Source organism: Galleria mellonella, unplaced genomic scaffold (genome assembly GCF_026898425.1).
Source record: "Galleria mellonella isolate WM207_F2 unplaced genomic scaffold, CSIRO_AGI_GalMel_v1 utg158, whole genome shotgun sequence".
NCBI classification, from domain to species: Eukaryota; Metazoa; Arthropoda; class Insecta; order Lepidoptera; family Pyralidae; genus Galleria; species Galleria mellonella.
Genome location: NW_026442003.1, coordinates 2,541,756 through 2,569,237, shown reverse-complemented (window position 1 = coordinate 2,569,237; position 27,482 = coordinate 2,541,756). Strand labels below are relative to the sequence as shown.

Sequence of the window (27,482 nt, the reverse complement as noted above, 5' to 3'; positions counted from 1 at the left end):
TAGTCTTCGATGTGTCTAGTGTCCGAGTGTCACTTTACACTCAGACACTAGACACTTAGATACACTGACACTAGAGACTTAGACGTCAGACAGCCACAGAGATTTACGCCATCTATACGTTGCTTACGCAATTAGTAGTCATCGGGAAATATAATTTATTAGCTTGAGCTGGCAAGCGGCTAAGAAGTAGCAGCATCTAGAGCATATATGAAGAACTAAAAATTAAGCCGAAGAATAAACCGACTTAGAGCTTTTCACTTGTTTGTTCGAGATGATGTATCTGTACTAGTAATTATATTATCTGTGGCATGGGGGTATCATGGGCGAAACAGTGTACTTTGTTATGTCCATGGTTTTGCTAATGTCTATAGGCTACGGTTGCCATTTTCCATCAAATGGGCCGTTAGCTTGTTTGTCATTCTAAGTTGCATAAAAATAATTGCACGCTGGGAGGGAGGACGCTCAGTGACCAAGGCCCACCGGTCCTCTCTCAGATACAACTATGTTAAGTAAATGTCTTATAATTTCACTTCCACGCCCACTCTTCAAGCCAAAAGGATTATAAAGCACAGAATCAGATATATAGGGAACAAAATAAAACCTCACAATTAAATTGAAATTATTTTATTGAAATTGCATGTGCTGATTAAGTATTTATAGTATTTTACAATTTGTATATCGCTATTGCACGAGATAAATCCGGAATTCCATAAACTATGGGGTGATCACTTAAGTGGTGGGTTGCGACAATTGAAAATTATACAATATTTGCTATCAAATTTCATTATTTATATTGTTTAAAAATTACCTACCGAACGAGGGTGCTGCCTCTACTGAGCGATTTAGGAACTAAAATTACTTGCATAAATATATTTTTTTGCCACTATATCGTAAACCGCCTAAATGGCAGTTTATTGGAGAAAAGTTGATTTAACTGTCACTTAAGTGTTGAGAAGCAAACTTGACAAAGAGCAATCGTTCGCATCGAACTTATTTGGCTCTGTCGATTCAACCCCGCTGTTTGCGAAATTTCAAGAAACAATTGAACAAAATGAACGAAGTCTGCGCAGTAATATATATGAGTAAATTATTAAAGTGCAAGTTAATGCTTAAGTTAAATCATGCTTAATTTATTTCCTAAAATAATGATTAATTCATTGTATCTATAGTTGGCGCCAAAAAAACAAGATGGCGTCTTTGTCATATGTATTTAAAATTATAAATCAAATTCAATATACTTAAGTAATATTTACTAATTTCTACAAAGTACTTTGAAGTGCAGATCAACACTGCGTTCCGCAGATATGTCAGTACATACTAATAAATATAAAACAAAACCTTCACAACACTTTACAAATAAATTTAATTTTCTTTTTTCCCTCTATGACGATCGGTTGCCATTTTTACTACCATCTCTGTCAGCGTCATATATACGAGGTTCGTAACTAGTAAATTATTATTTTTCTACAAGTAACATTCAGGACACACCACAATCATGACAAACGATTACTTATTGCCCCGTCAGGTATTTATATATACTTAAACTATAGCTGTTCAAGTTAAATTACATTTTGGCATAACCGAAATTTTTTATTCCACGGACCAATATGAACAATATTTCTAATAAAATAAAAATTACTATATAACTTGTTTACGAAAATCCATAAAATTATTAGATTAAGAATTAGGCTTAGAAAAAAGAAGCCTCAGAATAGGCCCCATATCATTATGTTGCATTATTTTGTGTACATGCATTTTCTATGCATAACTGGTTCCAATTATGATTTAGTTTCTTAAATAAATAAACTCTAGACCACATCTCCGCAAAACATCGTATTTGTACTGCGTGTTTGAGATCGCAACGAATTTAAATATAACAAATTTAATGTAATTCCTTTGCCTAGAAAGAGGAAAAAAAAAAGTCGCACACATGACGTCCGTCGTAATTTGTCAACTAAAAATTATAAATATTTAGATAACGTAGCTATAGGCTATGCCCTGAGAGTTAAACAGTAAAAAAATAAAAAAAAGTAATACCAAATTCTTAATTCAAAAGTAAAAAAAAATTATAACATTCACATGACACATGCGTCAATAATCTTTAGTTTTCACGTGTATAATTAATTTAGTTACACAATAATTATATCTATATAATTGTACTAAGACAATATAAAATAGGAAAAGTCATAAAAATCAACGCGTATTGTGCATTCATAAATGCACAATTCGCGCCAAAACTCGACCATAGATAATGAAGTTGGTATAGTAACTGTTTTTTTTTTTTAATTTAAAAATTATTAATATTTTGCAAGTATTTAAATTGCGTTCATTATATTTGCTTCCTTTACTTTAGTCATATTTTGGTTAATTGTAACAAAATATTCAGAATTGTCATCTAATAATTAAATATATAAAGTGGTAAGTAAATTTTGCTACTTCTGTATGATATTGGATTAATAATTTACTAAAGTATTTTCCTTGTCTTTGGTAAATGACACCTATACATTAAGAATAGTAGATAATAGAGGAATCTGTAGCCACTTTTGCTAGTATACAAATCTGGCAATATGGCTACTTTTGGACACAGTCTAGCTACTAACTTTGTAACAGAGGTGGCAACATTTATCCCGCCAATTTATTTAAAATATTTTCTAATCTTTCGATTTAATTTTTTTTTTAAATCTAAAAGATACTCTATGTTAAAAATCTATAAAAAATATTGAAATATGAACGGGACAGATAAAAAATGAAGTAGAGTGAGAGAAAAGATGTATAAAACAAGGGGGAACATTAAACTAAAGTAGCGTAAGTAGGAAAATTGTGTCATATCTAATTATTAATGTATCCATTCCTTGCAGATGTGCTCTGTACATCGTTTAAAGTAATTTATTTATTTTCACACTATTCAATCTGAAACCGATGGCATGTTCTTCAGGGTATGTAGGGAAACACTTGGGTGATGCGTCCAATTGCTCTGGGGAGAGAACCAAAAATGTTTTATGTATTAAGATGCCGCTTATTGATGGAATGTGATAGGAACCAAAGGGAAAGGGAAACATTTTTAAAAACATTTAATATTAATAAATCTGATGTGGGGACTGTTCAGAGCATAATGCATGCTCCTACTACCAAAATTGCTTTGTGCTTAAGTGAATTAGTAAGTAGTATTGCTTAGTTATAATTATAATAGTAGATAACAACTTGTTCAGATTTTATGGGATTGACATGTTAAAAAACAAAAATCCCAAATTAAATGTAGATTAAAAAAAGAAAAAGATGCCGTTGTTAATTTCTGTAACTTAATGATCATCGATATCATGTCAGCCTTCAACTGTCCACTGCTGAGCATAAGGCTCCCTCTTGGCGGGGTTTAGCCAGTAGTTGCCACACTTGGCAGGCGGATTGGCAACCGCAGTTAGGCTATTGGTGATGTTTTAAGAGGGTCGCTGCTGCCCATCCCTCGCCCTCTCTTAGTCGCCTCTTACGACACCCACGGGAAAGGAAGGGGTGGCTCAATCTATGCTGGGACCACACAGCAATTTTTTTACTGATATTTAGTTTAAAGAAGGAGACTTTGTACAAAAGTCGTTTGCTTGGCCACCTCTGTCCCATTCGTGTTTCTACCGTGAAGCAGTAATTTACATGGCTGTGTTTTGGTTTGAAGGGTGGGATATGGCAGTGAATTTACAGGGTACAGAGGAATAACACCTGAGTCCTCAGGAATGGCAACGCATGAGAGGTATCATGGGCGAAACAGTATACTCTGTTATGTCCATGATACTGCTCATGTCTATAGGCGACAGTTACCACTTTCCATCAGGTGAGCCGTCAGCTTGTTTGCCATTCTAAGTTGCATGAAAAAACACATTTTTAAATACACAACTTTAAAAATTATCATTCCATGTTCATAAAAAAGGAAAATCTTAAAAGCTAGTACTGGTTGCAATAAATAAATCACCTGGTGCCAAGTCCGGCCGTGAACAGCAGCCTCCGTCCGCGCACCAGGTATTCTGGACACCTCACGAACCTGAACAGCACCGAGGCCGTCTCGCCCGCCCGCAGCTGCCCATTCGCCGACAAGATACCCTGAGCAGGAGACAGTTGGAAATCTACTTGTAAGACCGAGTTGCATTCTATGTTTAACTTTATATATATATATATATATATATATATATATATATATATATATATATATATATATATATATATTACTATTATATGTGTAATATATGTGTATGGGGGGGGAAGGGATTGTTAGTAATGGAGACTGAGAATCCCATTGCTAGCAATATACCCAACCAGGTCGACCTCCTCGCGGTTCCCCCTGGAAACTATCATGGTTAATTCCTGATGAATGCATCATGATGTGCTAACTGGCCTGTTTTCATTCTCACCTATCACCCTTCACTGGTGCTCCGCCAGCGTATCCCGTTAGCGCAGGCGGGGTTACCATACCATTTTCACCCATCAAAAAAAAAAAGCTTAATGTATTAACTGGTTGGTGATTATTAAGATTAGAGTAAAAATATTTTTTAAATTAAACCAACTATTTATCAATATTGATCAATTTTAAATGTATCCGACCTAAGAACAAGACATTCCATAGAAGGAATGATAAAATTGTCAATTCATAGCAGGCTAGTGTATAGAAAATGTTACACGGCCGTATAACCCTACCATATTCAGATGCAACCCGCTCGCGTACTGTCTACATAAACTGTGTCCAATATATAATCTAGTAATGTAAACGAACAAAAATTTTAGATTTCTATACACCAACCTGCTGTGAACTGAGAACAATACCAAGTGATAGTGTAACGTGTTCAGTCCCCTTTTTACTAATTATATTCGCACAAGAAGAAAAGAGGCGACCGTATGATTTACAGAGCCCTCGTGTCCCCGCGTACCTCGACGGCGGCGGTCTGGCGCACGCTGCCGACGAGCACGGAGCCCTGGAAGCCGCGCGCGATGGCCGTCGCGTGCCGCAGCACACGCACGGTCGCCTGAATAGAATACAATGGAATATAATGAAATATAATGGAATATAATGAAATATATTGGAATATAATTAAATATAATGGAATATAATATAATATAATATAATATAATGAAATATAATAGAATAGAATAGAATTTTATTGCTGTGTACATACATATAGCAGTAACCATTGCTTTGGATTTGACATCAGTATCAACAGTTGCACCCTATCGGGCATGCAACAATTTAAGAACAGGTGCAGCGGGCACAAGCGGCCGTCACACACTGCCTCGCACTGCACCTTACGGCTACACCAGCACCCGCACACCCGCACACCCGCACAGACACCTGACAGCCCCGTCGCTAGCAATGTAGCGTGCATCAGTCAGCTAGAACTGCACGCTGTCCCACCTTCCAACCTGGGTACCATCGTGGTTGATTCAACCTGCTTTCGTCCTCACCTATCATCCCTCACAGGTGCCCCGTCAACGTATACCAGGTAGGCGGGGTTACCATTCTATTGTTAACCACTTAAAAAAAAACACCACAATCTTCAAGAATGGCAACTACAAGTGCTATGGACAAAATTTCAAATTGATAAATACCAACATAAACTCTCTGTGGTCCCGGCATAGAACAGGCCACCCCTTCCTTTCCCATGAGACTCTACTAAGGGAACTACTAATAGTCGAGGGATGGGCAGCAGCATTCTCCTTAAAACATAGCCAATACTTAACTGTGCTTACCGACCCATCTGCCAAGTATGGCAACATCTAGCAAAACTTCCCTTATGGGGGAGGCCTATCGGGCCATGTCCAGCAGTGGACAGCCAACAACTGATACCATCGTGAACTCACCTGGAAGTATATGCATCCTCTGGGATCGTTGGGATCCTCGAGATACACTTTATCGTCACAGATACAGTCATCCTCATCGCTGGCTCCATCGCCGGACTGCTGATCGCTCGCGTCACCGCCGTCCCCCGGCACCCTGGCGTCGTCCTCCTTCATGGACTTCATTATGGGGTGCCCGTCGTCCTCAGCGTCCGCCTTGTAGATGTTCTCCTCGAAGTTGCCAATCTCTTTAGCGAGCGAATGCTCCACGTGTATCAGGTCCTGCAGCAGGTTCTTGTTTTTCCGTCTCACTGACTTTCTGTTTTCCTGTTTTGTACTCTGGTTGCTCTTGACGTTTTCCATAATCTGTAAGATAGATAGATAGATAGATAGATACTCTTTATTGTTTCCTCCATAAGATTACAATAGTAAACTTATTATAGATACAAACAATTACAAGAAATGATCACAATGAGAAAACAATGGGCGACCTTATCGCTAAGAGCGATCTCTTGCAGGCAACCTTTGGATGGAGAGGAGTAATTATAAACAATTTGGTGGGAGGCACGATGAAAAATTTTGTTAGTTCTAAATATGGGAGATGTGATAGACATATTATTACACATGTAAGTATACATATATCATTAAAATTAAAATGTATTTATTGGAACCATAAAAAACTACAATTGTAGGCTAGTGCACGATAACAGCCACATTAGTTAAAAACAACTGCGTCGCGACTGTCAACGCCCACCTGTTCAAGGCAGGGGCGCTAGCGTTCCAGTACAATAAATAAAACTGTTAATTAAACAAAGACAAAGCATGTACCTACATGTAGCACATACATATGTGCGCAACATACATATAAGTATTTAAACATGTAGTTTTACATTATATTATTATATATATATATATATATATATATATATTAGTTTAGTTATATAGCATGCAAAGCATGCAAAAATGTGTGTGTGTGTGTGTGTGTGTGTGTGTGTGTGTGTGTGTGTGTGTGTGTTTGCGTGTGTGTGTGCGTGTGCGTGTGTATGTGCGAGTGCGTGTGCGTGTGCGTGTGCGAGTGCGAGTGCGTGTGTGTGTGCGTGTGCGTGTGCGTGTGTGTGTGCGTGCGTGTGTGTTTGCGTGTGTAATTGCGTGTGTTTTTACGTGTGTGATTGCGTGTGTTTTTGCGTGTGTGTTTGGGTGGTTTTGCGTGTGTGATTGCGTGTGTGTTTGCGTGTGTGTGTGCGTGTGCGTGTGCGTGTGCATGTGCGAGTGCGTGTGCGTGTGCGTGTGATATCTATATAATAGAAGAGTGGGCGCACCGTGGCCTTGCAGCGGCCGCGCGGGCAGCCGGCGGCGGCGCGCGGCCGGGCGGCGGGCGCGGCGGGCGGCGGCGCGGCCAGCAGCACGTGTCCGGGCCGCGGCCGGCCGCCGGACAGCGGCCGCAGCCCCAGCGACGCGCAGTGGCCAGCGCGCACGCCGGCGCACGGCACGCGGTTGCGGTAGATGCTGCGCACCGTCGTCGCCACGAACTCGCCGCTCTCCATCGGGCCTGCGGCGTTCGCTTCCGTCTCATCGCTGTCCACGCCGCCCGACGTGGGCCTCCCCATGCGTTGCCATTTTTGAGTCCTCAAAAATGGCAACGCATGGGGGGTGTTATGGGCGAAACAGTATACTCTGTTATGTCCATGGTACTGCTCATGTCTATAGGCGACGGTTACCACTTTACATCAGGTGGGCCGTCAGCTTGTTTGCCATTCTAACTTGTATAAAAAAGAAAAAACAAGATATATATATATATACTTCAAGAGATTCCCAAGGGAAACCGCATGGAGGTCGACCCGATAGGATATATTTAATAGCAATCTGAACTAATCTCACCCATATTTATGTGGTGTAAGTATTGCAAATAAATTATGTATGTATGTATGTATGAGCTTGTCACCGATCACGAGGTGGTCGCCCTCGAGGATCTGTCCGCGGGCCAGCAGTCCGCCCACCACCGGCCCGCTCGTCTCGTCCACGTGGAATATCTCGTCGATTTGGAACTCGCACGCCTCCTGCAGACAACGTGTACACTCGTCAGCCGCCATATATATACAAAACTTACATTGTAACAAAATCTGTTATTTCAATTTAAAAACGAAACTGTTGAATGTTATGTGGTAGATAGAGTGTGGTAATCATTGTGGTAGAGATACGCTGTTATGCATATGGTATTGCAGCATGAATGGGCCGGCTCGACCGGGGAAGTACCACACCCTCACAGAATACCGACGCTAAGTGGTCGCAATTTTAGTGCGATCACATTCCGTATGGTGAGTGAGGGAGTCCGGAGGCCCGTCCTATACCCATCCCTTTCCTAATCCCAAAATCCTCCCCCCCCCCCCCCCCCCCCCCCCCCCCCCCCCCCCCCCCCCAACCCCCCCCCCCCATCTCTCAATACCATGGCAGTGGAATTTAGAAAAAATAACATACCCCAGGGAGGTATCAGCAGCCATGTTGCTGGAGAATCCTCCCTTGAGCAACTACGCTCGGGCTGCCCTGCGTATTCTTGGGGGCAAAATTCCGTTCTTTGGTACCAAGGGCAAACGGAGCAAGATCTCTACGGTATCCCCTTCGCTCAATGTGAGCTTCTGCAACATTAGGGGAATACACTACAACTTAAACGCTGTCCACCACCACCTTGTAACGGCGCGGCCGGCATTGCTCTTTCTAACGGAGACACAGATATCCTCTCCAAACGAAACTTCATACCTGATGTACCCGGGCTATACACTTGAACATTGTTTTGTTCCGCGTGCCGGTGTATGTGCGTATGTCAAAGAGGATATCTGCTGTCGACGCCTTGGGAGTCTTGAAGGTGTCCTTGGAACTCCTGTCCATTCTATGGCTGCGCGTAGATTGCAATGACCATCCCCGCATCTATGCGTGCCTATACAGGTCTCACAGCGGTAACACTAAAACCGACCAACTCATTGAGCACGTCCAAATGGCTACAGATTCTCTGTTTGAACAGGTTCCTTCCGCTGAAGTCGTGATTCTTGGCGACTTTAATGCCCACCATGCCGAATGGCTTGGTTCGCGTACAACCGACTATGCGGGAAGATCTGTTCATGACTTTGCTTTGGCTTATGGTCTGACACAGCTTGTTTCCTCGCTTACGCGAATCCCTGATGTGTTGAACCATTCACCTTCACTGCTGGACCTTCTGCTGACCACCCACCCAGACAACTGTATGATCTCCGTCGAGGCCCCGCTTGGATCGTCGGATCATTGTTTGGTGCAGAGCAAGTCTCTTATGAGTCCGACTCCACCTCGTTCTACGGGTAGGCGTCGAATTTGGCACTACAGGCCGACAGATTGGGATGAGATGCGGATTTTTTTCGCATCTTACCCATGGAGGCAGGTTTGCTTCACACTGGATGATCCCGACGCCATTGCCAATTCCATTGCTGATGTGGTGCTTCAGGGAATGGAATTATTTATTCCTAACTCTGTGGTGCCCGTCGGTGGGAAATCCCAGCCCTGGTATGGAGCCACTTGTAGAACAGCATCTCGTTTGAAACAGGAGTGCTTCCTAGCCTGGGCTAAAGGTGAGGCGTCACGAGATCCTAACACCAGTGCCCTTAAAAAGAAGTACAATTCTGCCTCTAGGTCTTTCAAAAGAGTTATAGCCACAGCGAAGGCAGAGCATATTAGTAGAATTGGCGATGGAATTAACGAGTGTGCACGGGTCGCCAGCACTGCGTAGGGCTCGTGAGTGGAGTGTAGTGTACTGACAGCGCGGGCGGCGGGCGCGGCTCGCGGCGGCTGCAGCGCCAGCAGGTGCGCGTGCAGCACGTTGAGGCCGGCGCCGCGCACGCAGCTCACCGGGAACACGCCCACCGTCTGCATCTCCTCCGCCTCCGCCGCCGCAGCCGCCGCAGCCGCCGCAGCCTCGCGCCTGCTCACAACAAACAGCATCCTTTAAACACTATACTCCGTTATGTCCACGGTACTGCTCGTGTCTACAGGCGACGGTTACCACTCGCCATCAGGTGAACTATCAGCTTGTTTGCCATTTTTAGTTGTATAAAAAAAATCTTGTTTTATACGTCATTTTTATTTTTTCTTTGTCAGTACTTGATAATATTGTAACTTTAAAGTAAAAATGATCATTCTGGTGTTACCTACATTTAAAGAAAAAGGGGGGAGTACACCAGAATGTTACGACACGTCACATGACAAGGATTAAGATAAAAGTATTTGCGAACATGTGTACAGAGTAAGTGCAAAGACATACTTGTTATTCTTTGTAGGTGTTACTGCATAATCTATGGTTGCTGCAAGTATCGTGAAGTGTGGAGCAGATTGCGACGACCTACTAATCAGCAGCCACGTTCACGTCATTCGTTATACGAGGGCTACACTGAAAGTTTTTAGAACTGGCTACTTGAAAGCGATATAATAAAAAAAAATGTTAAAATTTTGAAAATGGAACTCTTTACGCATAATATTGAGTGTATAATTTATTCATTTGTCATTTGCTTTACGGTTTGGCGGCAAATGGAAAATAGTCTGTGTAACGTTATCATGAACTTAACACGAGAAAATTTCCGTGCGATGATTTTTTATGACTTTCGATGTCATCTAAGTCTTGTTGAACACTGATGTTATCTTCAGTCGTCGCTGTAGAAGGCCGTCCCTCACGCACATCATCGGTGAGATTAGTGCGACCACGTTTAAACTCACTGAGGGGGGAAAGGGATTGATAGTAATGAGGTATTAGACCTCAGCAACCTAGCACCATTGCTAGCAATATACCCTGTCCGGTCAACATCCACGTGATTCCTGGAAACCATCATGTTTAATTCTTGTCGAATTCATCACGGTGGGCCAACTGACCTACATTCATTCTCACCTATCATCTTCCACTGGTGCCTCGTCGGTGTATACCGATAGCGCGGGTGAGGTTACCGTTCCATTATCACCCATTATAAAAAAAAAACAAAATACTCACTGATGGTTGTCAGTCGCTTTGTTTATTTCCATGTCACTTGAAAATTCGTCAACCGAGTCCCGTATGAGCTTTCCGGGCGCGACGCAGCTGCGAGCCATGCTCTCGTCCGTTATTAACACAGGTTTCTGAAATATGATGAGGTGGTTATTGAAAAATCAGCACTGGTGCTCCTCCAGGAACTTTAAGAGGCATTTTCAATGGATTGAACTTAGGCCTCCCTCATAAGGAGGGTTTTTCAGTAGTTGTCACGCTTGGCAGGTGGGTTGGCAACCTATGTTCCTTTAGTCACCGCTTATGACACCCATGGGAAAGTTGTTTCGGTTTGAAGGATGGGATATGGCGTGGATTTACAGGGCACAGAGGAATAACACCTGAGTCCTTAGGAATTGCAACGCATGGGGGTATCATGGGCGAAACAGTATACTCTGTTATGTCCACGGTACTGCTCATGTCTATAGACGACGGTTACCATTTTCCATCAGGTGGGCCGTCAGCTTGTTTGCCATTCTAAGTTGTATAAAAAAAAGGGAAGGGGTGGTCCATTTTATGGTGGTACACACACGAGAATTGCAGTATATCATCATCATCATCACCACATCAGCTGTTATCTGTCCACTGCTGAACATAGGCATATATACATTGGTGGGACAAAGTTACCCATGCAGACGACCTTCGTACAAAGCTTCTGGTGAATAAGTATAGATACCTTGTTGGCAGACGCGATCATGGTAGCCAGCCGCGCCACCAAAGCCTGCACGGTGGACGCCAGCTCACACTTGGTGATGACCACGAAGAATGGAAGGTCCAGGGCCAGGAGTAGGCCCACGTGCTCCTCCGTGATGCGGGTGATGCCGGCCGTCGCTGATATCTGGGTCGATTTACAAGATATTAAGTCTTAGGGTACTTAAATTGTAATTAGGGTTCCGAAATTGTAGGAGGAAATTAGGGTACTGAAATTGTTGGGGTTTAGGGTACAAACATTGGAGTAATTAAATTGGGGTTCCAAAATTGAATTTTATTATTATTACTTATAATTGAATAGAATATAGATAGATAGATAAACCATTTATTTCCATCTAAAGTACACACAACAAATTACAGTTTAAATACAGTCAACAATCATTACTTGTCCTACATAAGCTATCTGTCTGTGTAGGCTGTCCATTGTTGGCTGTATTTATAAGAGACTTATTTATAAGAGTATGTATTTCTTAGAGTCAACACCCACGTGAAAGGAAGGGGTGGCCAATTCTATGTCGGTACCACACGGCGATTAGGGTACCACTTAGCTATTAGAGTACCACTTAGCTATTAGGGTATCACTTAGCTATTAGGGTACCACTTAGCTATTAAGGTACCTAATAAATTTTAGGGTAATTATTTAATTTTGTTCTGTAAAAAGACTATTTCATTTTCCAAGTGTACGGTAGTAACTCACCACAAGCATGGCGTAGTGCGGCGAGTACCCAGACAGGCCGTGAAGCGTGGTCCTCTGGTACTTGCTGTGCCCGGCCAGGTCTAGGAAGGAGACCAGCTTAGCGCTCCGCTCGCCGATCCTCTCAGCCGTCATCAGCTCCGAACAGCCGTAGTTCACCACGTTACCCTGTTTTTTAATGGATGATAATGGAATAGTAACCCCGCCTGTGCGTTAGTAATTAGGATTACTAACGTTGTGAATTAAACAACTTCGCTCATAGTTGATGACACGCACAGATCCTCACCATCAGGCGGGTCGTATGCTTGTTACGTCGGCAGTGTTAAACCTTACCTGTGCGTCGAAGCCCAGTATCTCATGGCTGAGCGAGGACGTCCTGCCGCTCTTCACTTCGTGCAGATGCCGAAACATGTTGAGACGGGCGCTCCCTCTGCCGTTGTCCAGTTCACCTAACACGGGGGGAAAGGGGATTATTAGTAATTGAATCTATTAACTCCATTGCTAGCAATACAACCTGATAGGTGACTTCTACGCGGTTACCCCTGGAAACCGCCTTGGTTAATTTTATTGTTGATTCATCACTTTAGGCCAATTGAGTTGCTTTCATCCTCACCTATCATCCCTCACTGGTGCCCCACCAACGTATACCGATAGCACAGGGTACACAGGCATAGACACCCGAGTCCTCAGGAATGGCAACGCATGGGGGGTATCACGGGCGAAACAGTATACTCTGTTATGTCCATGGTACTGCTCATGTCTACAGGCGACGGTTACCACTTGACATCAGGTGAGCCGTCAGCTTGTTTGTCATTCTAAGGTGCATACAATTGTTGTATTTTGTTAAGAGAGGGCCTGGCTGCATACCAGCGCTGTGCAGCTGTTCACATTGCGCTGGGACACTCACAGCATCAGCTGTGCCAGTTCCTCTTGCCTCATATCAGACATTTCTTATATATGTAATATTTTTGTACTATAATTGTGCCAGAAAGGCAATAAATATTTTCTTATCTATTCTAAAAATCCTATCATGCCTACTTCTAAATACATCTGAGTTCTTTCTTAGCCCCAGTACGATTCGTTACCTACCTTGAGTTAGTACTCCAATGAGGGTAGACTTGCCGGCCTCGTTGGCCCCCATCACGGCTACCCTCAGTTCGACGCTTTGCTGCGGATCTGGAAGCTGGAGCACGTTTGTTTTTTATTATTTGTTTATCATCATATCAGCTTTTAACTGTCCACTGCTGGACATAAGGCCCTCCCCATAAGGGGGGTTTTGCTAGTAGTTATCACGCTTGGCAGGCCGAATCAGTGTGTAATTCCAGCATAGAATGGCCCACCAGTTCTTTCTCGTGAGTGTCGTAAGAAGGCGACTGAGGGAGCTATGGTCGAGGGATGGGCAGCAGCGTGCCTCTTAAAAGATCACCAAAAGCCTAACTTTAAGTGTGTGTCTCGTAACAGGCGACTAAGGGAGGGCGAGGCATGGATAGCAGCGTCCCTACGTCACCAAAAGCCTAACTGTGCTTGCCAACTCGCTTGGCAAGCGTGGCAACTATTTGCATAACCTCCCTAATCTATGGGGAAGCCTATGTTCAGCAGTGGACAGGTAAAGGCTGATACGATGGTGATGATTTTAACAGTGCTCTGCTACCAAACTAAAGCGTTAACCGTAGAACACGTTGCAGGTAAAATACCATTAAAAACTTTGTACCAAGATCATGCATGGGGTTCTTCAAAAGGGGGATAAAGAGGTTTCTTCAGGGTCGGTAACGCGCGCGTAATACCTCTGGTATTGCAGGCGTTCATAGGCTACGGTAACCGCTTACCATCAGGTGGGCCGTATGCTTGTTTGCCACCTCAGTGGTATAAAAAAAAATATCATAATTTGTTTCAGATTTTTTAAGAAATGCTTTACTATGGCACACGCATGAAAAAAAGAAATTGTTGTTTAATAGAATAGAATAGAATAGAATAGAAATCATTTATTCAAATAAACTTACATTGAAGCACTTTTGAAAAGTCATTACATTTTTGTTAATCTACCGCTTGTTCGGAAAGCTGTCTCATCACAAGAAGAACGAGCAAGAAACTTGCGTGTTGCTCTTTGTAATGTATTTTGCTTTTTTTTTTTGTTGCTTTTTTTGTTTTTCATGTCTTTTATCTCTTTTACTATGTATTATGTGTATGTTTGTATTGTTATTTGCGTGCTGTAAGTAATGCAAATAAATTATCTATCTGTCTTTATCTTTAGCTATTAAAATCCTAATTTTCAGTGACAGCTTTATAAGAATTTTATTACATGATTAATGTTTTAATTCGCTAGAGGAGCACTTAGTAAATATTTACTTATTTAGAAGCATAAATGTAGAAAAGAAAAAACAAGATGGGAGCGTGAAAGTTGCGAAACAATATTCGATATTTTTGAGATTTCCAAAAACATTAGAAAAGTTGCACAGCAGCCTCTAGAGAAAATTATGGGATGCTGAAAATAGTAAGATGGCGCTCGAGTTGTAATCACGGAATTTTATCAAACTTATTGTTAGAGATATGGAATTTACCTGTAGGAAAACTAAATGATTTGTTCAATCTTTTTTATCATTACACCTCTTCTTAACACACATCAATTAGCTGGATATACTTATCTTGATAATTTCTCTGATTTAAATTCATAGGAAGTTCATTAGTCAGGAAATGTCTGGGAGTAAGAGATCGTGTATAATTTCTGAAATGCGAGGGTTGCGTCCCCGAGCATATAGCTCGACATGTTACTTCACAGTTTCCACGGCCGCGTCCTTCGCGCCGGATGCTGGCTGCAGACGACGACCTACCTGCCGCCGCCATGCGCCGAGCGACTCACCCGGCGGATGCAGACGGCGGCGAGCGCGCGGCGCGGCGCGAGGCGGCGCAGCGCCACGCTGGCGAGGCGCGCGGCCAGCGCCGCCGCCATGCGCCGAGCGACTCACCCGGCGGATGCAGACGGCGGCGAGCGCGCGGCGCGGCGCGAGGCGGCGCAGCGCCACGCTGGCGAGGCGCGCGGCCAGCGCCGCCGCCATGCGCCGAGCGACTCACCCGGCGGATGCAGACGGCGGCGAGCGCGCGGCGCGGCGCGAGGCGGCGCAGCGCCACGCTGGCGAGGCGCGCGGCCAGCGCCGCCGCCATGCGCCGAGCGACTCACCCGGCGGATGCAGACGGCGGCGAGCGCGCGGCGCGGCGCGAGGCGGCGCAGCGCCACGCTGGCGAGGCGCGCGGCCAGCGCCGCCGCCATGCGCCGAGCGACTCACCCGGCGGATGCAGACGGCGGCGAGCGCGCGGCGCGGCGCGAGGCGGCGCAGCGCCACGCTGGCGAGGCGCGCGGCCAGCGCCGCCGCCATGCGCCGAGCGACTCACCCGGCGGATGCAGACGGCGGCGAGCGCGCGGCGCGGCGCGAGGCGGCGCAGCGCCACGCTGGCGAGGCGCGCGGCCAGCGCCGCCGCCATGCGCCGAGCGACTCACCCGGCGGATGCAGACGGCGGCGAGCGCGCGGCGCGGCGCGAGGCGGCGCAGCGCCACGCTGGCGAGGCGCGCGGCCAGCGCCGCCGCCATGCTGCGGAGCGCGCGCAGCGAGGCGCGCAGCGCGCCGGCGCGCAGCCCGCGCACGGCGCCGCAGTCGCGCACGCCCACCACGTACACCGCGCTGCCGCCGCCCGACCGCAGCCGCCACTTCAGCTGCCGGCCGCACCGCGAGCGTTACTCTCCACGGAAACCATACTCGTACCACTCTCAACTACTATGTAAACTTGTCCTAGCGATCCTTGATTTTCACAATTTTTGATAGTACCGTACTTGGACTAGGCCCGAAGTAAAATGCGTTTAAAAATCAATACTTTAGAAACACCTACATTTTGTGCAAACTCATGCACACAAAATCGAGGGTAAAAACATAATAACGAAATAAAAATCCGGCTCGGAGGACCAAAATAGTCTCAGTAGTATTACAGTAAAACAAAAATATAGATACTTTAGAAACGCATCGAAATCAAAACCTGGAGATTAAATTATTTTTCATCCATTTCTACACAAATACCAAAACACCATTTGTTTTATTCAAGTTTTAACCACTCCATGTTTTTTAAAATATCTAACAACGCGATGAATATCCCATAAAGCGCAGACGTGGCTGTGCTCGGAACATTCTTTCACAATTGCTTTCTAAAAGGATTATAACAATTTTTTCTTTAAAAAAATCATTAAACTAGAACTAAAGCTACTTAAAAATAAAGTCCCAACCTGTGTAACTAGATGTTGGAATCGCCTCTCGCAAGGGGACACCAATTGTAACTTATATTCCACATTACCGAACCTGGGTTCGGGGGGCAGACGACCGTACACCTCGTCCCCGGAATCGTCCGCGTCTGAGTCACTGGAGCACAAAACAATACGGAATTTCAGACCATCAACTCTGCATACATGCCCTCCGAAACACAAAGTACCAATCACTCTTAAATGATCCAAACATAATTTAATCACTGATTAGGTTTAAGCCAATTCGATCTTGGAATCACCACAGAGAGTCTTTATGTAAAAGTCGTCTGCACTTTCGTCTCTCTTTTGTTTCTGTTTCGATCCGAAACATCGATTTAATTCCTTTTCATTGTTTTAGTAAAAAAAAAAAGTAATTAAATATGACTCCGTTAGGAAGGAATAGGACTTGACGTGGTTTCATTTTTTAAAATATCCCGAAGTAATATTATCCACCTAATAACCTACAGTGGCAAATTAACTTTCTTCTCGGACTATCCAGTTTCTACTGCGAATCTTGTACAGCACAACAAGACAATCTTTCAAACAGTTTGCAAGTTGTGTCTCGGTTTGAAGGATAGGGTATGGCAGCTAAAATTACAGGGTTCAGAGGGAGCATCTCTGTTTTGAATGAAAGGCAATATACGCCGGATACAATGGGAAAGAAGTAAATAAAATCCGGCTAAACAGTACAGATGGCGTTGCCATCACGTATACCTACGTGGCAAATAAGCCACTAAAGTAGCCAATGGACGCCTACAACACCCGGGTTGTCACGTGCCGTTGCCGACCCTGAAGAAACCTTAATACACCCTTTTTGAAGAACCCCATACTGTAGTTTCTAGAAAAAACCTCGGCGGGAAGCTCATCCCACAGCCTGAGTATTCGCGGGAGTAAACTTTAGAAAACAGCTTCAAGGAATTGCAGACTTTAGTACCTATTTGATATTATTTTCACTTTATTAACTCCACACGTTCCTGAAGAAATAGATCTTGACAGACTGCCAACAAAGTGGTCCCATAAGGGTTCCACTTTTTCCTCTACAGCCACAAAAACAGAAATGATAAAAAGAACAAAAAAATACTCACGTATCATCACACGAGTCATCCAATTCGTCGAAACTGCAAAAGAAGTCGCTATCCAGATCTTCGGGATCGAAGTCCCCCGACAAATACAAGTCATCTTTGATTCTGATCCTTTCCAATTTATCGATCACGTTGTAAACTTCCTTGTCTTGTAGCTCGCCCTCATCAGCATATCTCATCTCATTCTTTCTGCTGTCATCAAATTTCAAATCGTTCACGTTCTTCCCAATGTTGTCGTCGCATATTTTTGGCTTTGTCGACTGATTGTTTAAACATTTGTCCGTCACTTCTTCGTCCCAAGCCGAGTTAGCTGATAGCTCTTTGGCCGGCGACACTTTGTTCTTTTTCCGTCTACTCTTACGGCACGAATTACGCCTGTTCGGTTTCTTATCGGCGCCAGTGTTTTTGGTATCTATAATTAAAAATATTGGAAATACCAGAGAGAGACTTTGTACAAAAGTCGATTGCTTGGGTACCCTTGTCCTATTCGTGTTTCAACCGTAAAGCAATTGTGTTTGCATGGCTGTGTTTCGGTTTGAAGGGTGGGATATGGCGTGAATTTACAGGGTACAGAGGTATAACACCTGAGTCCTCAGGAATGGCAACGCATGGGGAGTATCATGGGCGAAACAGTATACTCTGTTATGTCCATGGTACTGCTCATGTGTATAGGCGACGGTTACCACTTTTCATCAGGTGGGCCGTCAGCTTGTTTGCCATTCTAAGTTGTATAAAAAAAAACACTTTTACGTATTTAATGTAATGTATGTAAAAGACACACACAATTTTATTCATATTTCTTTTCTTTTTTGTTATTTTTGTTAAAGAATTTCGCGATTGGCTCTTGGCCACAACAGAATATCAGTTTTTTGCTCTTTTGAGGGCAAAACAATAAACTGAGTTGTGACCGTTTTGGGTCACTATGGCACATGCATGAAAGAAAAAATTTTAGGGGCAATTGTACCTTCGTTCTTATTCACTTCCATAAAGTTCTCTATGTAGCTGCCATCTTTGACCAGCAGTTCCGTGCTGAGCTCCGGCTCGCAGAGGAAAGAGGACTCTTCCGGGAGGGTCTCGTTCTTGCCTTGGCACTTGCGTCCTCTGCGCCTACCTATAAATTAATTGGACAATTAGAGCTTACCATAACTATATCTGAAGCTCGTACAGATGGTTTTGACGCAGTCTGGCGTTAAAAGACAGTTTCGTTCTTACATAGAATACCCGGGAGTGGCAACAATACCCCGAGGGGGGAGGGGAAGGGATTGTTAACAATAGAATTTGAAAGCCCCCTTGCTCGCAATATGCCTTGTTGCGAGACGGTACATTTTATGGGACCCAATCTTTAATTAGTTGCGTTGTGAGACTCGGCATTGTTTTTCATTTTACATTTTTGATGGGATATAAGATTTTAGATAACCTCTCAGGACAAATACTATCTCTCAAACTGAAGCAAGCAGTACATATTCCTAAAATTACATTAAAATCAGTCGAGCTGTTTCGGAGACTGGCATGAATGAATATTGTTACAAGAGTTTATTATAATACACTAGCTGTTGCCCGCGACTTCGTTCGCCGTTTCCGTCGTTTTTTCGTAAAATAAGTAGCCTACGTCCTTCCTTACGGTTCAATGATTTTGATGTAACAGAAACATTTCCCTTAACTGTTTTGCTCCTATTGATCGTAGCGTGATGAAAAGTATACTATAACCTGTCCAGAAGTATGAAGAATAATTGTACCAAGTTTCGTTAAAATTCGTAGAGTAGTTCTTTGTTTCTATAACGAACATACAGACAGACAGATAAAAATTTTACTGATTGCATTTCTGGCATCAGTATGGATCACTAATCACCCGCTGATAGTTATTTTGGAAATATATTTCATGTACAGAATTGACCTCTCTACAGATTTATTATAAGTATAGATATTAAGATATTTTTTTATTTACCTACTCTATCACTTTGCGGACATAGGAAAATATTACTATTATGGCCAAATGCCAATATTGGTTGCGTAGGCGCATACGAGTAATCTGTTACGTAACGTGTACAGTTTTTTTTTATTTACTTAAAAAGAAAATTTTCACAACATTGTTATCTTGTTCACCAGAAGGAGACTTTGTACAAAAGTCGTTTGCTTGAGTACCTCTGTCCCATTCGTGTTTCTACCGTGAAGCAGTTGTGTTTGCATGGCTGTGTTTCAGTTTGAAGGGTGGGATATGGCGTGAATTTACAGGGTACAGAGGAATAACACCCGAGTCCTCAGGAATGGCAACGCATGGGGGGTATCATGGGCGAAAGTGTATACTCTGTTATGTCCATGGTACTGCTCATGTCTATAGGCGATGCAAACAATGGGGTTCTTTAAAAGGGGAGTAAAGTGGTTTCTTCAGGGTCGGCAACGCGCGCGTAGTACCTCTGGTATTGCAGGCGTTCATAGGCTACGGTAACCACTTACCATCAGGTGGGCCGTATGCTTGATTGCCACCTCAGTGGTATAAAAAAAATCATACCTTTTGGAGCCTCTGTTTTTTTCTTCACACTGTCCTGGTGCGGCTTCTGTTTTTTTTTCTTGCTCTGGTTCCCGTCTGAAGGGTCGAAGAGACTGCAGAAGGAATCCATACCATCTGTTAACAATCATACAATTTTGGTATAATATATTAATTTACTCCGTCCTGCCTGCTGTGGTCCCGGCATAGAATAGGCCACCCCTTCCTTTCCCGTGGGTGTCGTAGGAGGCGACTAAGGGAGAGCAAGGGAGTGGCAGCAGCGTCCCTCTTTAAATATCTCTAAAGCCTGACTGCGGTTGCCAATCCGCCTGCCAAGCGTGGCAACTTCTGGCAAAACCCCCCAAGGGGGAGGTTTATGTTCGTCAGTGGACAGTTAAAGGCTTATATAATAATGTAGAATTTTTTTTTATACAACTTAAAATGGCAAACAAGCTGACGGCCCACCTGATGGAAAGTGGTAACCGTCGCCTATAGACATGAGCAGTACCGTGGACATAACAGAGTATACTGTTTCGCCCATGATACCCCCCATGCGTTGCCATTCCTGAGGACTCAGGTGTTATTCCTCTGTACCCTGTAAATTCACGCCATATCCCACCCTTCAAACTGAAACACAGCCATGCAAACACAACTGCTTCGCGGTTGAAACACGAATGGGACAGAGGTACCCAAGCAATCGACTTTTGTACAAAGTCTCCCTCTGGTAAAATACATTACAATCATATAATACATACATTGTAACATTGTAAATAAATAAAGTCGTTTGACATTTATTAATTTGAATTTGGCGCGCATTAGAAGTTGATTCTAATTGTCAAAATAACTTGTCATTAATGAGGAAATATCTAGATTTACTGTTGTAATAAATGTTTTAAATTCTTGAAATAATATCGTAAAATGTTGTTTCTCTTTTCAGAGCAATACAATTAAGTTTATTATTTCACAGGGAACAAGTATTGGTAAAATATAAAACACATTAATGTGTACAAGTAAGTATGTAAATATCCGTTTCCTTTGCCCGCCCTTTCTTCCCGCCATGAATATTTTAGCTACATCCTTGTTAAGTGCCAAATGTGTAAATCAGATAATGTTATAAGACACATTGTTTCTATTTACTACCTGTTTTTATAAATGTTGGCAACATCTATTCTTGGCAATCGTGAATTTTGTGAAATTTGGCAATGTACATATGTGAAAAGCGCGCGAAATTGGTTCAAGCATGTAACCACGCACAGTTTTTGTGACAAATATACATTTTAATGTTGCCAAGAGATTGTTTTTTTTTATTATTATACATATATAATATATTATTATAAGTTCTTAGATGTAAAATGTGCATACAATTATTTATACTTCTAGCATGATATAGCTATCGTCTTTTTTCTTTTCTTCTCTACCCAAAGATTGTCTGGAAGAGCTTTTTTTTATACAACTTAGAATGGCAAACAAACTGACGGCCCACCTGATGGAAAGTGGTAACCACCGCCTATAGACATGAGCAGTACCGTGGACATAATATACTATTTCGTCCATGATACCACCCATGCGTTGTCATTCCTGAGGACTCAGGTGTTATTCCTCTGTACCCTGTAAATTCACTGCCATATTCCTTGCTTCAAACTGAAACACAGCCATGCAAACACAACTGCTTCACAGTAGAAACATGAATGAGACAGAGGTACCCAAGCAATCAAGTACAGTCTCCCTCTGGTAAAAGCTTCCTTTAGCAATAAGACCGCCTTTTGTACTTCAGAAGTGTAATATATATATATATATATATATATATATATATATATATATATATATATATATATATATATATATATATATATATATATATATATATATATATATATATATATATATATATATATATATATATATATATATATATATATATATATATATATATATATTTTGTATTATTCTTTAAGTGGTGCAATAAAGAGTAAATTAATAAAAGTTGAAGCCAACATTATTATTTACAGAAAAAAAAAAAACAATAGTATTTTTATTATTTTTCAGCTACCCACCTTAGCTTTACACAGATATATAAAAATTTTCACTATCTATAATAGTTTATCATACATTACAGTACATTCTAGAATTTTCTTTTAGCTTCTTAAAGGTCAACTGTAAGAGATCCCTCTATGTGACAAGTCCGCCATTGTATATTAAATCTTTTAATGTGTCCAATATAAATTATGTACAATAAAGATTCTTTATTATTTATTATACACAAAACATAATGTTAATCACAATTCATTATAAATATAATGTACAAAGGCAAGCTTATCTCTAACAAGAGATTTCTTCTAGCAAAACCTTGTTTGTTTTACATAACAAAAAATTGACCAAACAGATGCAACTGAAGTTAAGTGCATCACTTCAAATAAACATTCAGCAATTTTTTTTTATACATAGATTTTTAAGTGGCTAAATAATTTTTTTTTTGATGGATGAAAGTGGTACGGTAACCCCGCCTGCGCTAACAGGATACGCTGGCGGAGCACAAGTGAAGGGTGATAGATGAGAATGAAAACAGGCCAGTTAGCCCATCATGATGAATTCATCAGGAATTAACCATGATAGTTTCCAGGGGGAACCGCGAGGAGGTCGACCTGGTTGAGTATATTGCTAGCAATGGGATTTTTAGTCTCCATTACTATCTCTTTCCCCCCAATATATTTTTATTGTAGGAGGTTATTACAAATCTTTACTAATAATATAAATGTATAATAAAAATTAAGTACCGCGTTTGTGTTTCACTGTTTACCCCAAAGGTTGACTAGTAGAGAAAGCTACTAGTGTTAAGTCAGCTTTTTGTACCATATTTTATATTCATCAATAAATGTAATTTAAATTTATTATTATTTATTATTATTATATTTCTCACCACAAACAATTAAGGACTTAACAATAAATAAATAAATAAATAAAATGAAAATATTAAAACTAGGTGCATTACATTTATTTTTCTTTTGATGATTCACACATAATAACACTTTGATGATAACACAAATTAAGTATTTGGAAACATAAATTTCAACACCAGTCTAATAAGAATCTTATTGCATGATTAATTTTTAATTTACTATAAAATTATTTTTTTTAATCATATAAAATATTAAAAATGGCTTGTTTCTGAAAATGAATGAACATTACACTGTCATGTAATAAAATTTAAGTATAAGTACTTTCAACAAATTGTCCTGATATGACATTTGAAATTGTTAATTTAAAATATAAGACATAGAAAACAAATTTAGCCATTAAAAGTAAATTAACAAATAGTTATGAAATAAAGGAATTACACAAAATAATTTATTAGAGCATGAAATTGCATCACTTTTATTTACAATATATATTTCTACTCCTAATAAACACTTTTATGTAACAATAAAATAAATAAAATATGATTTTTTTTTATATTTAGTATAACTATTTATATTATATCAAAAATTCTAAAGGTATCTACTGATTAAAATATGTATCAATTGTATAGTTCTACATCGCAAGTGAGTACTTACAAAGAATCATTACGAAATCAAATCAACAAAGGGAAAGTAAAATGCGATGCGAAATTTTGGCGCCAATTATTCTGATGCTATACTTTTAATTTAAAGCAAAAGAATCTAATTGTAATATAGATTATTTTTTTTTATTTAAGATTAGATAAAGGATATACTTACAAACAGCTGTTGTAGGTTCAAGGTCAAATTAAAACAAGCTCGCTGTCACCAACGAGGCGTTCAAAACGTTTGTGAGTCAACAAAACCGTACACAAACAAGGGAACACTGCCAAGTTATTTACAATGACGTAAATAATCCGATAATGGTGTAATAAACAACTGTATAAACAACATAATTGTACAACCAAAGTCAGTATAGTATGACGGGGACACAGTGTTTCAGTTTACGCAAATTATATATTACAATTATGCTGACATATATTATGTATTTCTGATAAGAAAATTGTTTTGTAACGGTTACAAACTATTTTAAGATTATTTCAAAATGCAGAGAAGATAGGCAAGTACATAGTACTTTCACTATACAATTAGAATAATTTAAGGAGGCAAAAGACAAATTTAAATTCATTTAATGACATTGACAGTTGACAACCAAAATGACATTGACAGTTTAACAACAAATATCACTGTGCGTAGCTTATGTGTTGCCAATTTTATTCTAAGCATGTTATCCTTGCCTTGGGGATCAAGTATACATATATTCAGAATTCAGTATTTATTTAATAACTAGATTAATCGACAGGTTAATAATCAGTATTAAAATATTTTAGAACATTTTACTTTAAGTGTAAATATTGGTGAATCCAGTTGTTCATTTTTTTTAATCTGTTTTAGCTTGAAACCTTGCAATCTAAGTTGGCAATCCTGAATTTAAAAAACTTTTATTCATTTTACTTTTAATTAGCTAATATATTTTTTTAATTTTATATAATAAATGATTGGATATAGTAACAAGTAATATTTATTGTTTATAAAAATGTCAATCCAAGTGGAAAACAATTTAAAAGATACTGAAAACAAAGAGATATTCGAGCAGCGCGCACATTTTATACCGTGCAAGGTGGACGAAGATGGACCGGCAAACGTTCGCAGATTTTTTGAACCGTATATTTGTGAAGACGAGAATGGAGGTAAAAGAAAGGTGTTAATTTACTTGCACATTACTTTATTTAAGGTTTTACAAGAACCTGTAACGTGTTCAGCGATTCGCGCTTGACGATACGGTTGCTAAGTAACGAGGTATTGTTTATTAATAAAAACACGGGAGCTTCAATGCGTGATCGACAAATTTATTTGTAAATTATAATAAGAGACATAAATTATTGTAAATAAAATTAAAATTATATAAATTATTGTATAAAGAGACTACAACATGGGGTTCTTCAAACTGAAATATAGCCATGCAAACAATAGCTCCATGACAAAAACACAAATGGGACACAGGTACCCAAGCGAACAACTTTTGTACAAAGTACTTTTTGGAGCAAATAATGAGTATTGTTTGCTCCAAATTTCGTGATAGTATTGTTTCTATGTGATAAACTGGATCAAGTAGGTGGCAGTAGGCAGCAAAACAATGTTTACCAGATTATGTAGTGTTTTTTTTTTGGTGGATGAAAATGGTATGGTAACCCCGCCTGCGCTAATGGGATACGCTGGCGGAGCACCAGTGAAGGGTGATAGATGAGAATGAAAACAGGCCAGTTAGCCCATCATGATGAATTCATCAGGAATTAACCATGAAAGTTTCCAGGGGGAACCACAATGAGGTTGACCTGGTTGGGTATATTGCTAGCAATGGGATTTTTAGTCTCCATTACTAACAATCCCTTTCCCCCCGATTATCTAGTGTTATTATTAAAATTAAATTCTTCCTAATTTGATGTGGTTTCCAGAGTTATCAGCGACCTTTCGTGGACACCTTCTCAATGGTACCAGGATGCAGCTACCTGATGGTTACCGAGCAATTGTAGTCACAGAAGCCAAGAGGCCGCTTGCTGAAAATGCTGATAGAAGGTTTCAGGTATGTGTTTACCTGAGAGTATATTAGCCCTGCCTGCCCTATTAGTATACTCTTATGGGGGTTTTTTAATGGGGGAAGTTGATTCCATCTTCCCCCATTAAAAAACCCAAGGTAACTGTGAAAGCAGTTCATCACCTTCATCATCATCACTTTTGATCTCTATCGTTGTTTATTTGTGTTATCGTATTTAATCTATAAGTAGGTATATTTATATATGTATATTTATATTTGTATATATGTATTTTTATTACATATTTGTATATTTATATAATCTCTATTGTATGTGTTGTGATTTTTTCACCGCATATTAAAATTTCTGTTTAGCCAAAGGTTGACTGGGAGAGAATGCTATATAGTATTAAGTCCGCCTTTTGTACCAGACATTTTTTGTAATGTGGTCAATAAAAAATAAATAAATAAAAAAAAAAATCCAACTATATTATGAGTATAAATTGGCGAGGCATCAGTGAGAGATGACAGGTGAGGATGAAAGCAGGTCAATTGATCCACTGTGGTGAATTCAACAAGAAATAAGCACAGCAATTTCCAGTGGGAACATGGTGATCGACCTGATAAAGTATATTGCTAGCGATGGGGCTGTTAGACCCCATCACTAACAATCCCTTCCCCTCTCCCTGATGGGGTCTTTTTTAATGGGTGATAATGGAATGGTAACCCACTTTGATCGAGCTGTCATCGTCATCACATCAGCTGTCAACTGTCCACTGTTAAATATAGGCCTCCCGGGACCCCATTACTAGCAATATACCCTGTCAGGTCGACCTCCACATGGTCCCCCCTGGAAACCATTGTGAACAATTCTTGTTGAATTCATCACAATGGGCTAACCGATTTGCTTCATCCTCACCTATTATCCTTCACTAGTCCCCCTCTGGTGTATACCGATAGCGCTGGTGGGGTTACAATTCCATTGTCACCTATTAAAAAAAACAACATAGGCCTCCCTATATTGGAGGGTTTTGCCAGTAGTTGTCACACTTAGCAGATGGGTTGGCAACTATATTTAGACTTTGGTGGTGTTTTAAAAGGGACATTTCTGCTTATTGCTCGATTATTAAGTTCCCTTAATCGCCTCTTACGACACCCACGGGAAAGAAAGTGGTGGCCCATTCTATGCTGGAACCACACAACTATTGATAAGGCTATATTTGAAGTAAATTTATTTACAGGTCGCTGGTGGATTTAAACAGGTGATGTACTGGAATTGGGACAAGAAACCGTCGAAGAATGATAATCTGGTGAAGGCACTGGACTGGGTGGACATTGCTGAAGCTGTGAGTAACTATTCTTTTACGAGCTTAGAATGGTGAACAAGCTGATGGCCCACCTGGTGGAAGGTGGTAACTAACAGCTTCTCAAAGGTCGACTGTAAGTGATCCCTCTATGTGACAAGTCCGCCATTGTATATTAAATCATTTATCAGTGCTCAACTTGAATTATGTACAATAAAGATTTTACAATACAATACAATAAATAAATGTTTTTTTTTTTTTACATTTTATTTCAGGTACATGGAGACTGATAGGCGTTTGGAAGATTTTATTATGTCAAGTCAATTGGATTATCTCGAATCAAGTATTTATTAATGAATTATAACTGTTTTTTTTTTTATATTTTTCAAGGTTTTTTTTTTTATATCTTTCTAATATACCTTAACTACGTTGGCGTACTGTAACATTTTAATGTAGGGGGTAAATAAAAAATTTACCCCCTACATTAAAATTTTTGTTACATTCGTCACAATTAGTACAGGGTACAGAGGAATAGCACCTGAGTCCTCAGAAATGGCA

General features: G+C 40.8%; 2 protein-coding genes across 3 annotated transcripts; one reads left to right on the top strand and one right to left on the bottom strand.

Moving 5' to 3' along the window:
• Positions 1-608: 608 nt before the first annotated feature.
• LOC113509551 (GTP-binding protein 2-like) lies at positions 609-24,184 on the bottom strand. 2 transcript variants are annotated; one of them, XM_052892386.1, is made up of 18 exons: positions 23,808-24,184; positions 20,119-20,232; positions 18,574-18,720; positions 17,613-18,021; positions 16,513-16,645; positions 15,739-15,951; positions 13,335-13,428; positions 12,579-12,694; positions 12,249-12,413; positions 11,517-11,678; positions 10,811-10,935; positions 9,592-9,754; positions 7,754-7,868; positions 7,131-7,360; positions 5,836-6,177; positions 4,908-5,003; positions 3,959-4,086; positions 609-2,974 (listed from the first exon to the last, which is right to left on the bottom strand). In XM_052892386.1, exons 2-18 carry the CDS (start codon positions 20,225-20,227, stop codon positions 2,932-2,934), a joined length of 2,790 nt encoding a protein of 929 aa, XP_052748346.1. In that variant the 5' UTR covers positions 20,228-20,232; positions 23,808-24,184; the 3' UTR covers positions 609-2,931. The 2 variants fall into 2 exon arrangements, with proteins under 2 accessions (XP_052748346.1, XP_052748345.1); XM_052892385.1 differs by lacking the exon at positions 23,808-24,184 and adding an exon at positions 23,646-23,711.
• A 299-nt stretch (positions 24,185-24,483) lies between these two features.
• LOC113509296 (ribonuclease H2 subunit C) lies at positions 24,484-27,301 on the top strand. The gene is made up of 4 exons (XM_052892388.1): positions 24,484-24,778; positions 25,544-25,671; positions 26,862-26,966; positions 27,200-27,301. The coding sequence occupies exons 1-4, from the start codon at positions 24,625-24,627 to the stop codon at positions 27,212-27,214; spliced, it is 402 nt and encodes a 133-aa protein (XP_052748348.1). The 5' UTR covers positions 24,484-24,624; the 3' UTR covers positions 27,215-27,301.
• The last annotated feature ends 181 nt before the right edge of the window (positions 27,302-27,482 follow it).